Raw genomic sequence first — 18,328 nt, forward strand, 5'->3', positions numbered from 1 at the left:
TGTGTTTCTCTCCTGTCTCTACCTTCTGTCTTCTCTTGAAGCTCAGTCTGCCTCCTGGTGGTGCTGATGGTGGCAGGGTGCCGTCTGGGGGAACGTGGAGGGAAGAACACCGCCGGTTCTTCCTCTAGTCCTGCCTGCTGCTCCCTCACCTTTGTTCAACTCAAGTCCATTTCGTTCCCAGAGACTGTGCTGCTGGCCTGGCCTTGCCCCAGTCTGAGCCACCATTCTGGACTTCGACTCCCAGTTCACTTTGGATCCCCAAGTTTCTAGAGTCTTTGTATGTCAGCCTCACAGCCGTTCTCTCATGCCCACAATTAGTCCTAGGTGGCAGGTGGCGACAGAAGATTCTACAGTCTTGGTAACTACCTCCATCTCTCCCCAGTTGGAACTGGCCGAGAACCATCAGCCGGGCAGCCTGTCCTCCCCCCGCCTCCCCCAGAGGCCAGATCGTCCGCCTGAGCGTGTGCAGCAGCCACCTTCTCCAGTGCTCAGCCCTCACGCCTCTTTCTTTGTTTCGTTTCAGTTTTACGGAGTTCTTGGATCCATTCCAGAGAGTCATCCAGCCGGAGGAGATCTGGCTCTATAAAAATCCTTTGGTGCAGTCAGACAACATACCTACCCGCCTCATGTTTGTAAGTACCATGATTTCATGGCTGATTTGACCGCTCTCCCAAGTATGAACCAAATGGCTTTTCATTTCTGCATTTCCAACCCCTGCTGATGATGGCAAGCAGCCTGAAAAAAAAAGAGGCGAGCTGCCCATCAAATTAAAATTCAGGTCCAGATCGGGATGGTCGCCGCTTGGTCATGTGAGAAGCAGTTGCCCGACGCTTTGGAAAAGAAGGGCCCTGCTTACCTGAGCTAAACCCGCATTGTTCCGGTTACTGAGAGTAAAATAAGATGAGCAAATAGTGAACAGTTTCCTGCTCCATCTGTTTTTAAAAAAACCTCAGTTTAGCTGTACTCAGGTAACCACTTTTCTGGGTTTTGCTGGTCAGTTGACCAGTGATGAGACCACTATGTGTAATTCACCCCTGACAGCATCTCTGGTCCCAGGATAAATGCGCAAGCATCCAAATAGCTGTTGGATATATTGGGACATTTTTACCTCTTCGCTCTGCCCCTTGTCGATTACAGTCTCTTACACTTCCTCTACTATGTGCCGGCCCGTGGCTGAGAGCTTAAGAAAGGATTATCTCATTTAGTCCCACCCAATATCCCAGTGAGGAAGATGTCATTATTGCCCGAATTTTGCAGGTGCAGACCTGCATCCCAGAGAGATGAGGGAACTTGCCCAAAGCCACACAAGCTAGAGAGCAGCAGAGCCACGACTCCCATCTGAGCAGCCAGCTCTGAGCCCTGCTCGCAGCCAGGAGGCTGCCCTGCAATCAGGAGCCGAGTGTCCAGGACTCCTTGCTGGAGCTCACTGCCTCCTGGAGAATTGCCTTCAGGCCTTTCTGTAGCAGAGGAAGTATTGAAGCTCCCTCTTGTTACAGAGCAATAACGCAGCTTCTGGATGGGCAGCCTTGTAGCTTGAAGCTTATTCCTATTGAGCAGCCATTGTGTGTCTTGCCTCTGGGAACTTAAATGACTGTTCCAGAGCTTTTATAGAGGACATGAGGAATATTTTTGCATTTTGAAACAAATCCCTCTGATTTTGTGGAGGAAATCTTGTTCATCGGTGATGATTGGAAAGATCCTTGTGTCTGCAAACATCCCAAAGTGCCCGGAACACTGCATGAGTATCACAGTATTATTTTAATTGCTTTTTCATAATTACTTTTCTGCTGGAAAATAAACTGGATTTTTGTAAATATCGGGGAAATTGAAAAAAGTAGGGTGCTTGTGAGTAGGGTGTTACCTTACACTTGAGTATTAAAATCAGGTTTTTTTCCATTTCTGCTCTAACTCAAATCTTCCATAAAGCCTAGAAATGGAGTAACTAGTGTGCGTCTAACTAGTTTACTCCGTGGTTTTATTAGGGGAAAAAGCTTCTGTTGATCACTTGTTTCCGTTTTCAAAGATTTCACATTTCGCGTACTGTAAAACCCAATTTGGAGTGAATGTTCATTTGGTATATTGTGAGAAATTTGTGGCTGTGTCCTAGATTTGTGAACAATGGATTGTTTTGAAGTCTAGATAAAAACCCCACAAATATTCTGGCTGCAGACACAAATAGGATGGAGCACATTTGCATGCTGGCAGTGAAGAGAAGGAGGCAGTAAAGGAGTTCTTCAGTGCTGTGGTTCTCGGAGAATAGAGGGGTATTCAGCCACAAACACTGATTCATACCCTCTAGTCTCCTAATGAAATAAGTTCAGCCTTTTGTTTTGTTAATAGTAGTTGATGAATTTCATTCATTTGGTCACAAGATTTAGTACGATTCCATAATAACACAAGGAAAGCAGTAGATACATTTGGAATATGTGTAACACAAGATGAAAAATGCTTTGTCACCACATAAATTAGGTTTGTTCTCCTGGGTTTTATTAAGAGTTTAATACAAGACATCATTTGTCTGCTTTTGATCCTTTTAAACCTTCTGGTGTTTATAGAAGAATTTGTAATAAAACATATTTTCACTGTTTTTAAAAAATAGCTTGGTTTCCTTAGAAAGCTCAAATTTCATTATTTAATGCATAAACAGAATCCTGGGATCTCCTCTACTTCTGTTTAGAATGTTTTACTATAAAGGCAAACTTGCTAACTGTCTAATAACCAAAGTGTTTTTTAAAGGCAGCTGCTATAACCCAGATGTTTCTTTATTTGGGAAATCAGTGTCTCTGGAGTTGTGCCTATTTGCGCGTGTGCGTGTGCGTATGCGCACGTGTGTGTGTGTGTGTGTGTGTGTGTGTGTTTTAAAGGAGCTACTTGTTCAAATGTCACAAAAATAATATCAGAATGTTAGGGAATTAAGTGAGCAGTAATGACATCACCAAGAAGCCCCTGGCTGGCATCTCCTCTGTCCTTGGCACCGTCAGCTGAGGTGACTATATCTGTCAACATGAAACTTGGGTGTGGTTGGACCGTTTGATTCCAGGAGCTTGTCTCCCTTGATGACTCTGAGCTCCTGTGGACCAGAGAGGCAGGCTGATCACTCTTTTCTCGCACACTGTGTCCCGACTTAACATTCCCTGGATGCTCCCAACCATCAGCTGCTCCCTTATGCAAAAGAGGTCATGCTTCCTTTCTGAGTGTGTGGAGGTTATCAGATCATCTTTGAAAGCCTACTTTTTGGTGTAGGAAGACTCCCTTGGTGTCGGGTGTTGCTTTTCAGTACTCTCTTTGTGGTCTGTAGTAGTCGTGTCTTTGTGTGTCCAGAGAACACTCCCAGGAGCTGGATGTGGGTGAGGAAAGCCATAGGAGCTGCAGGTGATGGGAAGTCAAATCAGACTGGACCCCTGCAGGCTCCTGGGGGACACGGTACTCTACAGCAAAGTGGAATCTGGAAAGAGCCGGCGGAGAGGCTCGGGTAAACTTTTAGGGACGCTCATTATCGCCCTCCTCCTTCTCATCATGGTAGGAGCAACCGCAGGCAGCACCTCTTGAGTGCAGGCACGGCGCTCATCGGTTTACCAACAGCATCTTAGTGAATCCTCTCAGAATCCTTTGAGGTTGGCACTTTCGTTATCCCATCATTTCAGTGGAGAAAATGCAACTGTCATGAGGTTAAACAGCCTATCCAAGGTTTACAAGCATCAGTGGCTGGACCAGGATCTGAATGCCAGCAGTCAGAGCGCAGACGGCCTTGGAGCCACTCGCCTGTGCCGCCTCCTTGGGGGCTCAGGTGAGGTGGCCAGGTGGTGAGTGCAGCGTGTCACACACAGAAGAGCAGGCGTAAAGGCACAGGCACAGCAGAGCCAGGGCCGCGTGGGGCCCACGAATAGGCATTTGCTTGGAATGCTGTGTGCTGCAGGGGGCCGAGGGCGGCAGGGATCCAGGCAGATTGTGGACAACTTCACGTAAGTTAGTTAGTAGTTCATTCAGCAGAAAGTTACGAAGCACCTTCCTTGAGCCAAGCCCAGCGGCGGGTAGTGGAGGTGCGAAGCTGAATAAGGTGTGGCTTCTAGTCTAGTGGGGGCACAGACATGAACAGGAGTCAGGTGGTCCAGCATCCCAGGAAAGCCCTTGAAGGGCAGGCAGGACTCAGGTAGGGAACTGAAGGAATGGTAAGTGTTTCCCAATTTCTCTCCCTGGCTTAAAAAAAAATGTACCCAAGACCTGTCCTTTGCCCCTCGTTTTGCTCTGGCCATGATACTGATACGTCCAGAAGATTTACTTCTGTAGAATATCGTTGAGATCGTGTTGATTTGATACCAGGGGTTTCTGTTCTGGAATAGGATGCTTCTAAGGAAGATGGAAATAAAGTCAATTTGGGGGGAGGAGGGAAGGAAAGGAGACAAAGCTGGCTTGTGATAGTTTAATTTTTAGACACCTTTGAAAAGTCTTCACTCTTGGCTTTGTGACGGGCTATAATTGTTTGCCCACAGCAGGGCCTTTCCCAGGCGTTTGCTTGTCCTGAGTTGTCAAAAGCACCGCCCAGCACACCTTTCTGTCAGATGCTGGGAATTAGGGCACTTTGGGCCCACTGTTTTGTCTGATGTGGCTGAACCCCAGGGACAAGCTCTTCTCTGGCTAGCACCCTAACATCAGGTGCCCTGGCTTCAGCCCCTTCGGCAGTGAAAAGTGTTTGGCACATTCATGCCCTTCCCTGCACACACACTGCTCCATGCTGGGCAGATTCCCAGAAGCATGCTGGCCACACAGTGCCTTGTACCAGTGCCCAGGTTTACCCACTGTCTGCGTGTAGCAATGGCCGGGATGGACGGCACTTCCTGTGTTGGTTTCATTGGTGGATGCGCAAGGCAGGGCCCTTGCTGGAGACACTGGTCCTGTAGGGCATGGGCAAGGCGCCTGGAGTAATGGGGCTCTTCCCTGCGCCTGACCTCCCTGCACAGATGGGCTGGAGCTTAAAGTGCTCTATTCCCATACGTCTGGTTACAGGATCCTGGCATTGGTCATCTGTTCACAGGTTTCCCTGGGAACAGCAATCAGAATTTCCTGGATACTAACTAACTCTCTGCTGGGCCTCGTGGGTGAGCAGTTGGCAGGGGCTCTAGAGTGGACTGCCTCGGTCCACTCCCAGCTTTGCTAATCACTAGCTTCGTGAATTGGGAAAATCACCTCCCCTCTCAGTGCCTCAGTGTCCTTATCTGTAAAAGGGGGCTTTAACAACACTTTCCTCCCTCCCCAGGGTGTTGAGAGCTTCAAATAGGGTGATAGACTTACAACACTTCACTTAGGGTGTGATCTATAGGAAGCATTCGACAACTACTCAGTGAATTTAAATCCTGGCAACCATGCTTTGCTATGTATATCATCACTGTACCCATTTGATAGGTGAGAACACTGAGACTGAGACTCAAAGACGAATAGGTTAAGTGACATACTCAGGGTCACAGAGCTGAAAATATCAGAGCTGGGGCATGAGACTGGTTCTACTAGATCTGAGTCTGTTCCCCACGTTCATTTTGCTCCGCAGGAGCTCTGGCTTCCTCGCCTGTGGAAGAGCACCGTGCAAAACCAGCCACATCCCAGGCTCTGCTTAATGACTTTTAGATGTTATCTTGATATGTGGGTGCTGTGTAGCACATCTGATGAGCAGTTTACAAGACGTTCTTTGATACAAGGTGATCTCACGCTCAGTTTCCCCATCTGTAAGATGAGGCTGTTGGGCTAAGCTGATCACTCTGATTCAGGACTCCAACCCAGGTAGCACGACAGCCCAGATTGGAGCGTCATGGTCCCAGTAGCTGCAAGCAATTGTGTGTTCCCTTATCTCCCTGAGTTCCAGTTTTGTTTTCTGTACAAGGAGGATGTTTCCCCTAACGGAGTAGCTAGAGGATTAGACAATGCGAGGAAAGGCCCTAATACATAGTAGGTGGTTAATCCATGACAGCTGCCACTAACACTTCTATGACTTATCCATGTTCCTGGAAACAAGCCCCATTCTTTCCTTCTCCAGCTCCAGAGTAAAGGTGTTTACCATGCTTTATTAATGCTTCTTGCTTCTGAGGTGAGAACTGCTACAGCACGGGTTAGAAGCACAGAGCTTGATTTAAACAGACTGAGTGCAAATTCCCACTTTACCACTTATTAGCTGTGTGACTTTTAGCAGGTTGTTTAACCTCTCTGTGCCTTAGTTTTCTATCCGTTAAGTAAGGAGCCTGCTTCCTAGGGTTGCTGTGAGGATTGAATGAGTTAATTTACCGAAGTGCCTGTAACAGACCATGTCATTAGTGAGTTTTCGGAACATGTCATTAGTGAGTTTTCAGAAGAGCAGCCCTTTTCTCATAACTAGTGGGGAAAACTCAAGCACAGAGAAGGGGTCAGTATGTTCCCTGCATCCTGAAGCAGTGAGTGGGTGGAGTTCATTGTCCTGGTCTCTCTCAGGTCCCATTTAATAAGCACAGACGATTAACTGTCTTCCCACTGGGCCATTCCCAGGATTTTCCAATTTTTATAAGCCATGGAAACATTAATCTAAGGGAAACAATCCCAGGGGAAATTTTGCCTGTCCCTTTCTGTGCTCCATCTCCACACCTGTTTGGAGGTAGAAGTAACCACTCCCACCCCTGTGTCTCTGTGTCCATCTTCATCTCTTCCATGGGCTTGGGCAGCAGAACAGTGCCTTCTAAAGGCGTTTGTCAGAACGTGGAAGGGGCAGGCATCGGTTTAACTCAGTCCGGTTTGCTGAGTGAAAGTGGGGTGCTTCTTTTTTCTTCATTCTTTCACTCGGTTCAGAGGTGCTTTCGCCCCGGAGGAAGTTGTTTTCCTAACGTGTTGGCTTCTGGGGCTCATCTCTTAATTCCAACTTCTGGTTGAAAGGGAGTTATAAAAAGTTGGGGGCAGCAGGTGGTAAATGTAAGTAAGTCTCTGTCCTGATCTGAGGACTGCGCTGCCCAAGGATACGGCAGATGTGTTTCCAGGAAGAAGGAGCGAGACCAGAACCCAGATGTCGTTAGCATGAGAGGAGCGGAGAAAGACCCCTGACAGTCACGTGCAGACATTTCTGTTGCGGCCGCCTGGGCGGGGGCTGGGACCCTAGCCTGGTGGCTGCAATTCCTCACCTGTGAAGCTCGTGAGATGGGAAGCCCTGGGCCCTCCTGGTGCTTAGCCTTGGCCCAGGAAGCAGTTTGTCCTTGGTTCTAGAAGACAGACCAACGTGCATCTACCTAGGAGAGTTAAAGTGCTGTCTGGTTGGGCAAGTCTGGATGGGGATGTAATTAAGAGCGGGAGAGCTGAGGCAGCGAGCAGTGCTAAGAGGGACCCCCTTGGCCTTGAAGCTTGGAGCCACCGGGCAGCTCTGATGCCTTCCCCGGCCCCGACTCCCGGGCTTGGAGCCGCGGTCTCCCACACGGCGCCCCATCTCCTGTTTGGTCACCACAGTCCTGCTCGGGATCATCTCCTGTAGGCAGCCTCTGGAGCCTTGGAGGGAAAGTCTTCCGATTCATATTTTCTCTGCGGTTCCATTTCTGTCTAACCTCAGACTGTGCCAGCTGGGATTGTCCTACAGTGTTTTCTTCAGTTCTCCATTCTCATATTTAAGGTTTGACTGTCGGTGGGGTCATTGCAGCACTGTTCAGTGAGCTGCTTTCTCCTGTTTGGGGATGGTAGCTGGTCTCTGGTGCCCAAAGTGAGAGGAAACAGAAAGCTCAGGACTTCTTTGGCCTCGACCGTAACTTTGGACTTACGTAAGCAGGGGCTTCAGCCATTGCTCTCTAAACACTGAATCAAAACTGATGCAGTGTTTCTCAGTCCCCAGCATCGTTTGAGATGCTTGTTACACAGCATGCTTGTTCTTAACTCACAAGCGAGTGTGGCCTTTATGAGTCGCCCCTGGGGAAATCCCCTGCTTCAGTTCTGAATCTTCTCTTAGAGCTGTGTCACAGTCTTCTGAACACCCTCCGTGGTGATAGGACTTGCTGATGTGGCGTTTTAATAGCCAGGTCATTCGGGGCCACTGCCGATAAGGAGGCTCATCAAGCTGTTACTACCATTTGTGCTCAGAAAGAAACCAGCCAGTAAGGAGAAGCGTTTTCGTGTCTCAGGAACTGGCTCTGAAGACAGCTCCCAAAGAGGAGCTCCCAAGATGCTTTGAGCTCTGGCAGTCTGGCTGTAGCAAGTGTGCAGGGCCTCCGAAATTATTTTGAAAGACTGTGCATTTGGATGATTTCTGTTTTTTAAAAAAGGAGAGTATCTTCTAGCCATGCCTTAGTCTTGGAAAGCCCCTCTCCAAAGAGTGACACCGATCAAAGCCCAGGTGGAGATTTCCCAAAGTGGGAACGCTGTTTGGTTAATAGTGACACACCTCACCGCTCCCACCACCATCTGTGTGCCAATTGTAGATTTGTGAGATATTTAATCCCTTTTGATTGTTATCCTGAGACGTTATAATCATAAGGAAATAACATAAATACCTTTTTCTTGATTGTTGGAACGTTGAAAACAATGTACTAATTATAGAATGCTGACTAAAGATGAGACATGAGAGGCAGAAAACCTGACCTCCAAAGCTGGGCCTTCTTACTCACCAGCTGTGTCCTTGGGCACGTGATGTAGTCCCCGAGCCTGGCAAGGAATTGTCACAAAGCCAGCGTGAGGATTTAAGAGACTCCAGTGCCTGACGGTACCCAAACATAGTTCCTGCCTCATAGAAGGTTCAGTAGTGAGTGTCGCTTGCGTCTGAATCCCACCAGCTTGGTTCGTTAAGTGCTTACTGCACTCCCAAGTGCTTTGGTCCAGGGGAAGAAAGGGGGTGGAGGAAGGGAAGAGGAGAGACTTCATGGAAAAGGACTAACCTCTGCTTTGCGGTGGAAATGAATATTTGACAAAAGAACACCAAAAGGGAATGAATCAGGCGACTCTAAGCAAGTCCCATGTGCTCCCATGTTGCCAGGGTGCTGAGGATGGAGGCCAAGGGTTCTTCCGCGCCTCTGCAGGGGAGGACGGGAGGAGGGTTACTGGCAAAGATGAGTCAGTATAATTATGGACTGGCCTTTTCTGTTTAAAAAGCCACCACTTGGGGCTTCCCTGGTGGCGCAGTGGTTGGGAGTCCGCCTGCCGATGCAGGGGACGCGGGTTCATGCCCCGGTCCGGGGGGATCCCGCATGCTGTGGAGCGGCTGGGCCCGTGAGCCATGGCCGCTGAGCCTGCGCATCCGGAGCCTGTGCTCTGCAACGGGAGAGGCCACAAGAGTGAAAGGCCCACGTACCGGGAAAAAAAAAAAGCCACTACTTAAAACGTGGCTCCCAGCAATTACAAATCAGTTATAACCCATAATCAGACCTCTGATTTTTCAAGTCTGTGGAGTCTCTAAGTATAGATATAAATCCTTCTTTGTTTGAGGTCAGGAGTTCAGTAAGATCATTCAACTAGTGAGTCTAAACGAAGCTAACTGGAACTAGTTATCAATCAGCCCTCTGATAGCAAACTGCTGTCCTCATAAGGGATTCTTTGTTATTTCTTCCAGGCAATTTCTTTCCTCACACCCCTGGCTGTTATTTGTGTGGTGAAAATTATCCGGCGAACAGACAAGACTGAAATTAAGGAAGCCTTCCTAGGTAGAGTATTCACAGTTCCTGCTTTAAGGGACGGGGCTGAACTTAATTATTTAGGTCGCTAGATTTTGAAAGTCTCAGTTGCACCCAGCTGATTTTTCTCTTCGTCAAATTAAGTTTGGAAACACAAGACAAGGTAAACTTTTACCCCTAAGAAGAACCAGTGCACGGGTGGTTTAAGTACCCTGTCTTCAGGGTCAGCCCATTGCCGCTGTCCCTTGTGCTGAAAGTGAGTGTCAGACTCCCCATCAGAGCTCTGTGCTTCACCGGCACACCAGAAGGGCAGCTCTTGGCTGTAAGGGAAAGTGAATCTGAAACTTTGTCACCACTGACTGTCCAACCCCACATTTGTGGCTAATAGGCCCATATTTAAGGGCAATTCAGAAATCAACCACAGACTCCTTGACCAATCACCATTGGCTAGAGGCAAAAATGTGCAAAAGCAGATGTAAAATATAATATAAATTGGAAACAAACTCCATAACTCTTCTTCAGTTTGGGGACATTTTGGCAGTTAATCAACTGTTATTATGTAAAGAATGCTCCAATCTTTGCCATTGATTATAGCACCATTGTTATCAGTTCTCCCCAAGCTGAGCCATATCTGCATGTGACATGAGTCGGACATTTTTAGGGTTAAACCCATGTTTCTTCTGATCTGCATCTTAATCAAAAGACTGAGTAAATGACAGCATTAAGAGAAAGCAAAACTATTTGGCTTGTTTAGCAACCAAAATAAACCACCCGGAGGCCAGGTTTTTAGCTTTTTGATGGTTACGAAAACTGATTTAGGTTTATTTTTTGACATGATACGTTAAATTTACCCAACCCGTCACACACATTGTGTGTGTTGGTGTGTTGTATAGGCTCACCATTCAGTTAGGTAGTAATTCTGGAAATATGAGATTCTTAAGTAAAGGTTATGTTTGTTAATTACTGAGCTTTGAGGAAATGAAAATGTAACGAAACATGGTCTCCCTTGTTCTTTGTAAGGGAAGGAGGGTGAGGGTGAGATCTAGGGAATGCAGAGCAGTAAAGGGACAGGGAACATTCTTACATAATCAGGCTTTGGTTAGGCTCTGTCTAGTTGAAAAGAACAGAATTCCTCTGAAATTACATCAAATAAGTTAGAGGTTTGCTTACAGGGCTATAACAAGCAATCTCACAGACATCCAGGAATAGGGAGCAGAAGGACAGAGGAGCCTCGTGGGGACGGAATAGGTATCCAGGCCACAAGGGGTGGAGGCGCCCCTGCCACCTCATGGCCCCTCCTCTCTGCGATGTGCCCTTCCTCTCCTCTCACTCCCTGCCTCAGTCTCCTGTCTGGACGTCGTTTCTGCTGCCTGCACCTTTGGTCTGTGTGAGGTTTGGGCTCGCAGTGGTGGGTGCCCCTGGCCCACCCCTGTATGACCGTTCAGCTCCAGTGCCACCTCGAAGTTTCACTGCATCTCGTGGTCTAGACTTCCCAGGTGGACTTCCCAGGCTCGACTCATTTCTCAAAAAGCCTGGACACAAAAGTCCCGAGTCTCTGGGCAGCCTGTGGATGCCTTCCCTGAAGTCAGGTGTGTACCCCTGGCTGCTTAAGTGAGGGTTGATGCTTTGTTCGTCACATGGTCTCTGTCTCCTCAGCTGAGGTGGTGGAAAGGTCAGGTTTTCCAGGAAGGGCGTAGGTGCCCTCCCACACGGGGCTCGAGCATCTGGACAGATATCACTGTGGTCCCCCAAACGTCCCTTTAGGAGCCCTCTCAGTTGACCTGGAAATCCCTCTGCTTCACTTGTTATTCTAGTCGCTCCCTTGACGCGGAGTCCCGAGATATGTGACTGTGGGTAGGAACTGTCTTTCATGGTTATGGTTATAATTTACTGCCCGCTCTTGGAGCTGGGCTGTTGTTATGGCAGTGAGTAGCTTACAGTTACTTTCCCTAGACCTTTCATTCTCCGCTAAATCTCCCTTAGGGTGACATCTCAAAATTGCACCCCATACCCGGCCTCCTATATGTTAACAGAGAAGGCAGAGTTATTGGATGTTCTGTTTGCCTAGATAAATGAGAGCCTGCCTTGTAAAAATGATGAGGAACCTCCCATTGTACACAGTTTGTTTTAAATTGCTGCTTTTAGGAAGCCTTGGAAGTAGGGGGTGGGGAGAGTGATCTTTAAAAACCAAGGACAGAAAACTAGGTGTAGCTTTTCCACCGTTACCTGGGATGCAGGACTTTCTCAGTGAGGGTGGTTTAGTGCTGAGGTCCCTTCTTTACCCAGGCATCTTCAGCAGACCCGAACCCCCACAGCTCCCCTGATCCGCCTGTCCACAGCACCCCCCCTTGTGCATCTGCTCTTGGACAAGTGAGGCCTGCCCCACCCGGCATCGGGCTCTGAGGGATCTGGCTGCGGAACAGCCAGGTCTGTAAATCGGAGAACCCTGTTTTGGAAGGACTGTGGTGCTGAATTCCCAACAACAAAAGTAACAACACCAAAAGCCCCTCTTAATCCTCTGGGGTGCCTATAAGCAGGAGTGCCCTCCATATAGGCCACTTGCAGGCCAACTCACATGACACACTGCTTTGAATTTCTTTTTCAGACACAGTCTGGCTTGTCTTTCTGACTCTTCTCTCAAGCCCGCAGTGCTGTGGGATGCTGTAAACACAGCCCTGAGGAACCAGGCCCGCTGGGTTATTGTTAATCAACAAGCCACCCCCTGCCCCCATGATTGGCACCATTCATTTCCCGCTTGGCCAGCCTGTCACACATCTAATCTCAGCCCAGCCTTCCCTCTGGTATCAGTGAGAGGTCCCCTATCTTGGTCCCCCTAGGGGTTGTGCTATTCAGATGAACATAATAATCAGTTCATTTCACTTCCGGAAGGCTGCAATGACTCCCACCCTAAGGACTGTCGTTGCAGATCCCCACTCTCTTCTGTCTCCTTCAGGCTTTTGGATCAGAGTGAAGCTGCCAGCTGTCGGTGCTTACATCACATCCACACATTCTCTAGCTCAGCTGCTTGAAGCTTTGCAGACGACTGCTCTGTGCTCCAGTAAACCCAGCTGGTGCAGAGGTTGAGGACGTGTATGGTGTTTCTGGGCTGATGTAGCAGTCTCTGAAGTTCTCCGAGGGCATTGGGAGATCAGCTAGTGATGCTTGTTCCCAGAGACCTTCTCTGTGCAGAGGCCATGCTAGGACCAGGACACGAGGGAGTCTGGCCCCTCTGGGAAAACACAACAGCGAGTCCGCTGGACTAGCCCTGAGAAGAAAAGCCCCTGTCATCTCAGGGTTATTTCACAGCCTGTTGATTGCCGTAGCTCTGGGAGAATTCTGCAGTGAAGATGGCCCAGGGAATTTTCCCTCCTCTCTGCAAAGGAGGGCTCTCAGCAGTGCTGTGAGCTTGTGAGAAAGAAGGGAAGCCAGCGTTTTAGGAAGGAAGGCTCTGTGCGTGCAGAATGTAATCATATCTCTCCAAGTCCCCCCACTCTTGCTTCCAGTTTATATACCCCAGCTGCGTGCTCGGTATTTTAAAGGTGGTGCCACGCTGCTGACTCAAGCTCTGCTCCCCACCCCGGTGGCCCATCCCTCCTTTGCTGCCACAGTCAGATATGGCACTGCTGCCCATCCCGCACTTAGGGGATTAGTTTCCCTTTGACAGAGGTGTTCATTTGAACTGGTCCCTCCCGTTCTCTTTGCTTCCCATGACTTGTTAAAAGCGGGTGGGTTCTGTCTCCACCTCAGTGGCCTGTGCCCTTGGTGACTGTTGACGGTTCACAGTACTTTCCGTTTGCAGAATAACACATTTGTCTCCCTTGATGACCATGAATTGCTCCAGGCAGCTCCTTTCCGAACATGGCCCTCCACTGCTATTTTCTTCTGTAAATCTCAGCTAGTATTGAACAGTTAATACTTGCCAAAGGGAAATCGTAACTCATATGCTTTATTATTCAACAAAGCAGTGGAACGGGGCATCAGTAGGTTTTTATTGCTTATGCAAAGCATTTGGCCTTCCATCGCATTGACTTGCCTTTTGTGCAGTCTTGATAAACACAGGAGAGAGGTGCAGGGTCCTTGCAGGGAAAGCTCCATGACTCATTTCATCTGCACCCTTTGGACGATCTGTGCTTCATCCAGCAAAGTCCTTCCAAGCTGCTGGGAGAAAGTCCCTGTGCTGCCTATTTTTAAAGAATGTAATCCAGAAATGCCTACTGTTTTAGGTGGCAGGAAGCACCACCTGGGCAAATCTTTTCAAAAGCGAACGAGGTTTTGGGGACACTTCACCTTCTCGGAAACGGTGATTTGTTTGATAACAAGTGGAGAGCCGTCAGCAGGAGACACGGGTCAACAAGGAGGTGATGGCTGAGTGGGCACGTCCTACTTGCAGTAGGATTCCAGCAGCTGCTCTGATTAGAATTGTGTCTGAGAAGATTGCCAGAAGGAAATAAAAAAGTTATGTTTCTTGCTACCAGTAAAAGGGATTCTACATGCTGTCCTATTAAATCTGTTCCTATCAGGCCAGAACATGATAGATGGGCTTCTCAGTGATATTGAAAATTTCATTCAATGAGGAGAGATCAATTTCATGTCACAGGGGCTTGGAATTTTATGAGTCACTCTCCAAAGTCCTGTTCTAATTACATTTTCCTTTAGCTGCTCAAACTTGCCTCCCTTTTTTAGAGTATTCGCTCATATTTCTGTGGTCATAAATTAAACAGTAGTATGATGGAACAGAGGTGATGGTGATGATGATGATAACGATGATGATGATGGTTTTGATTTGCGAGCCCACTGGTTATTTTTCTGTCTGTTGGTTTTGTTTTGTAGCCGTGTCCTTGGCTCTTGCTTTGAATGGAGTCTGCACAAACACTATTAAATTAATAGTGGGAAGGTAAGTTCCAAAAAAGAAACAAATAGTGACTGATTCTCAGGGTTTTCTATGTAGGAGCCTTGGCCGCAGGACACTGGATGGGACAAATTTGAGCTCTTCTGGTTTTCCCTTAAGTTATTGTCCTTCTGAGATTTCTGTCCTCAGCACAGATCTTTCCTCTCCTTTGAATTATGAACTCAGTATTTCAGAAAGCAGGGCATCAATAGTAAAGCGTTATCCACTGACTATACTTTCTTGTGGACCAAAGCCCACTGCTGGCGTCTCTGGTCCATCCACTGATGTTCCAGGGCCTCACCAGACACCCACTCACTTGCCAGTTTTGGCCTCCAAAAAACAAATAAGCTTTCTTCTTTATCGTTCTCTTTGGAATAAGAAATCTGGATTGGCATTTGAGCTTTGGCTCACGGCACATTTCTCTTACTCCCCTGGGAAGTGATTTCTCTTCTCCATTTATCTTGCCTCCTCCCTCAGCCGCTCTGGCAGTGAGCTAATCTCTGTAGAGACGAACCGTCAAAAGACCCGAATTCAGGACCTGACCTTGGCCCTGCCTAGCTGTTGGCCTTGGACAGGTTGGTTCCCCTCTTGGAACCTCAGTATCAGTGATCATGTGAATACTTGGTGCGTGGTGCTGGCCAGGCATCGAGGGGGCAGAAGAGGGATACAGATTGCGCAGTGCATGGCTTGGGGTTGCAGTGTCCTTGCAACTTTCCAGGCTTAGAGTTGCTGTGGGGCCTGATAAAATGCCGATCGCCAGGCCGTGTCGGCTCTGAGGTTCTGGTTCAGTAGGTGAATAGCCACACTTGGAGGAACACTGGCCACACAGGGGAGAGACAGTAAGCCAGCAGTTCTGGTAGATTACTGATAATTGATATGTTACAGATACTGATAGATTGTTACTGGGCCCAGATCCCAGAGCTGGAGGACCAGTGAGTCAGTCTGTGTGAACTGTAACCCAGTACGTACAGAAAAGGGGGATTGTGTTTATAGTGCTAGACCTTGTCCACGGCAGGCATTCGGCAAAGGCTGAATTAATGTGAAGTAATTCGCCATCACACATCTGTGTGAGAGTCCACACTTGAGTGAGGTGGACAAGCATGGGGTGAGCTGTGTAGGCACAAGAATCCCATTTCTGGGGTTCAGAGCTTGTCTTTGCCACTTACTGGTTGTGCGTGACCTTGGGCAGTAGTGTAATCTTTCTGAGCCTTCATTTTCGCACCTGTGAAATGAAGGCGGTCCGAGGGCCCGCCCCAGGGTTGTCATAAGAATCGTATGACACATAGAGTCACAGATGTAGAGAGCAAACTTACGGTTACCAAGGTGGAAAGAGGGGTGGGATGAATTGGGAGATGGGGGTTGACTTATATACACCGCTATGTATAAAATAGATAACTAATGAGAACCTACCGTTTAACACAGGGGGCTCTACTCAGTGCTCTGTGGTGACCTCACTGGGAAGGAAATGTAAAAGAGGGGAATCTATGTATACATGTAACTGATTCACTTTACAGCAGACACTAACACAACATTGCAAAGCAACTATACTCCAATAAAAATTTTAAAAGGAAATAAAATTTAAAAAAACATGCACCCATGGGCGGTGCTTAGTGCTGGGTCTGGTATGCAGTACGTACTCAGTACACGTTATCCGTGATTGTGGCAGGAGGCTCGGCCTCGGGGCCGGCTTGTAACCGCCTCCCTGTAGAGCCTCCCCCGCAACCTGGACCAGGTGCCAACCTGGCGACCGTGTGCTCTGCATCTTGGAGCTGGGCTTCCAGGTCCTCTCAGTGAGCTTAAGTGAGACTGCTATTTAAGGAAGGGCAGGCAGTTGGCCATCCAAATTCAAGCTACAGGGCCACGAGGAGCCTCGAGGCTTGGGTCCTGGAAGCAGCCTCCGAGTAGCGGACCCATAGGTGGAGGCAGGAACTACCCTCTACTCCGCCGGCCCTGGGCTTAGGTGGCTCCTGGAAGTCACCTCACTTGACCTGCAGGACCTCACCTTTGGGTAGGTATTGATCTCCCTTTTTTAACAGATGTGGAAACTGAGGCTGGGGTGGGGGATGGCTACATGACCTTCCCAAGGTCATAAAACTAGTAAGTGGCAGAGTGGGAGTTGCAGCCCAGATCTCTCTGACCCCAAAGCCTGAGCTTTGCCTAAGCCCATAGTGTCTTCGGGGCGGGGCGGGCTGCGCTGTTGACGGCAGCAGGAGGAGCTAGGCCAGCGGGGGACAGCGGGGTTAGCTTGGGGCTTGTTTGTGATGGCAGCGTTTTATATTGAAAATGTCCATGGTGTCTTTTGTAGACCTCGCCCCGATTTCTTTTACCGCTGCTTTCCAGATGGAGTGATGAACTCAGAAATGCACTGCACGGGTGACCCCGATCTGGTGTCCGAGGGCCGCAAAAGCTTCCCCAGCATCCATTCCTCCTGTAAGTTCAGTGGCGGGGACACTAATTCCTGGGTCGTGTCTCCTCATCACTTTCTTCGGGAGTTGAGAGAAAAGAGTTGATACACGAAGGTCGAGCACCGTTCACTTTTCTTCACTGGTTGGCTTAGAAACAAGATATTCAATAGGAAATAATGAGCCTGAGGACAGGGCTCTGGAGTTTACAAAACACTGCGTATGTTGCTTTTGTGAACTCGGCGGAGTGTAACACGTGACACTTTACCCTTCGGCAGTACCAATCAGAACTTGACAGTGCGAGGGAATTAACCATGTTCCCTGGGACCTTATGCCTTTCAGCTCAGTGTTCTCTCTAGTTTACTCCTTCAGTGAAGGTAGTGAATGTGTGTGTGTGTACCAACATATAGTGTATATGTGTGTGTGTATATATATAAATGAACATACACCCTCCCTAGTACACAGTCTGATTGTGGGTATGTGAGCTGGGACCAGCCTTAAGCAAGAATAAATAACATGGATCAGGTGCGGGGTGGTGTAGTGCAAAGCATACAGCTCTTTAAAGTGTGACAAATCCTGACTCTGCCAGGTCCTAGCTCTGTGACTTAACCTCTCTGTGCCTCAGTTCCTGCTGTGTCAAGTGGGAATAAGGTCTCCGCTATTGGCTGGAGTGAGGGTTAAAAGAAGAGATGGGCGTCACTGACATTGCTGGGCGTCTGCCGGGCCCAGGTGTTAAGAAGGTGCGTTATCTTATTTAGTCCATCAGCGTCTGTCACGTACTTGGTATCGTGCTTCGGATAAAGCCCCGTCATCCACGCATTGTTCAGTCTCAGGGCTGAGGTTCCCAGAGTGTTCCGGTTTGTGTCTTCATTCGTCCCATCAGTGTTTACTGAGTGACCTAGGTGCCGGGCACTGACTGTGATAGGTGCTGGGGACACAAAGATAAGTGAGACACAGCGCGTGTCCTGGGGAGTCCACGGGCAGTGCAGGCTTTATATTTAGGTTGGTGATTCTGGGATCATTGGAGAGGATCCAGGCCCACAGGTGACCACCTGGGAGAGGACAGCCTGCTCTCCTGACCGGGGGTCCTTGATTCCCCACAGGTCTGATCGTTGTTTAGCTTTGGCGAGCCTGTTACCTTAATCTTTTCTCTTTTTTCTAAGTACCCAATACACACCTGATAGTGGCTGGATCAGGGAATAACTGGACGGCCTTTCCTGCAGAGTGGTTGTTGGGCATTTTGCTCAGAGTCATTAGAGATTAGGGCCTGTCAACAATACAGAGGTGCCCGGCGCTCTAAGTGGATCTCCACCAGCCTGTGCCACAGCCCTGCCAGGTCCGGTTGTCCCCACTTCGTGTACAGGGACAGTGAAGCTTAGATGGACTCAGCAACTTGTTCAAGGACACTTAGCCGACTTCATGCCAGCCTCTAACATGATAGTGTC

At 48.6% G+C, this 18,328-nt stretch overlaps 1 protein-coding gene across 1 annotated transcript in view; it reads left to right on the plus strand.

Moving 5' to 3' along the window:
* PLPP4 (phospholipid phosphatase 4) overlaps positions 1–18,328 on the plus strand; it is a 127,605-nt gene that overhangs the window by 43,883 nt on the left and 65,394 nt on the right. Inside the window, 1 exon segment of the mRNA XM_032608590.1 lies at positions 524–632. Coding sequence (XP_032464481.1) covers positions 524–632 — 109 coding nt within the window.

This window comes from Phocoena sinus, chromosome 16, assembly GCF_008692025.1.
Source record: "Phocoena sinus isolate mPhoSin1 chromosome 16, mPhoSin1.pri, whole genome shotgun sequence".
Lineage (NCBI taxonomy): Eukaryota > Metazoa > Chordata > Mammalia > Artiodactyla > Phocoenidae > Phocoena > Phocoena sinus.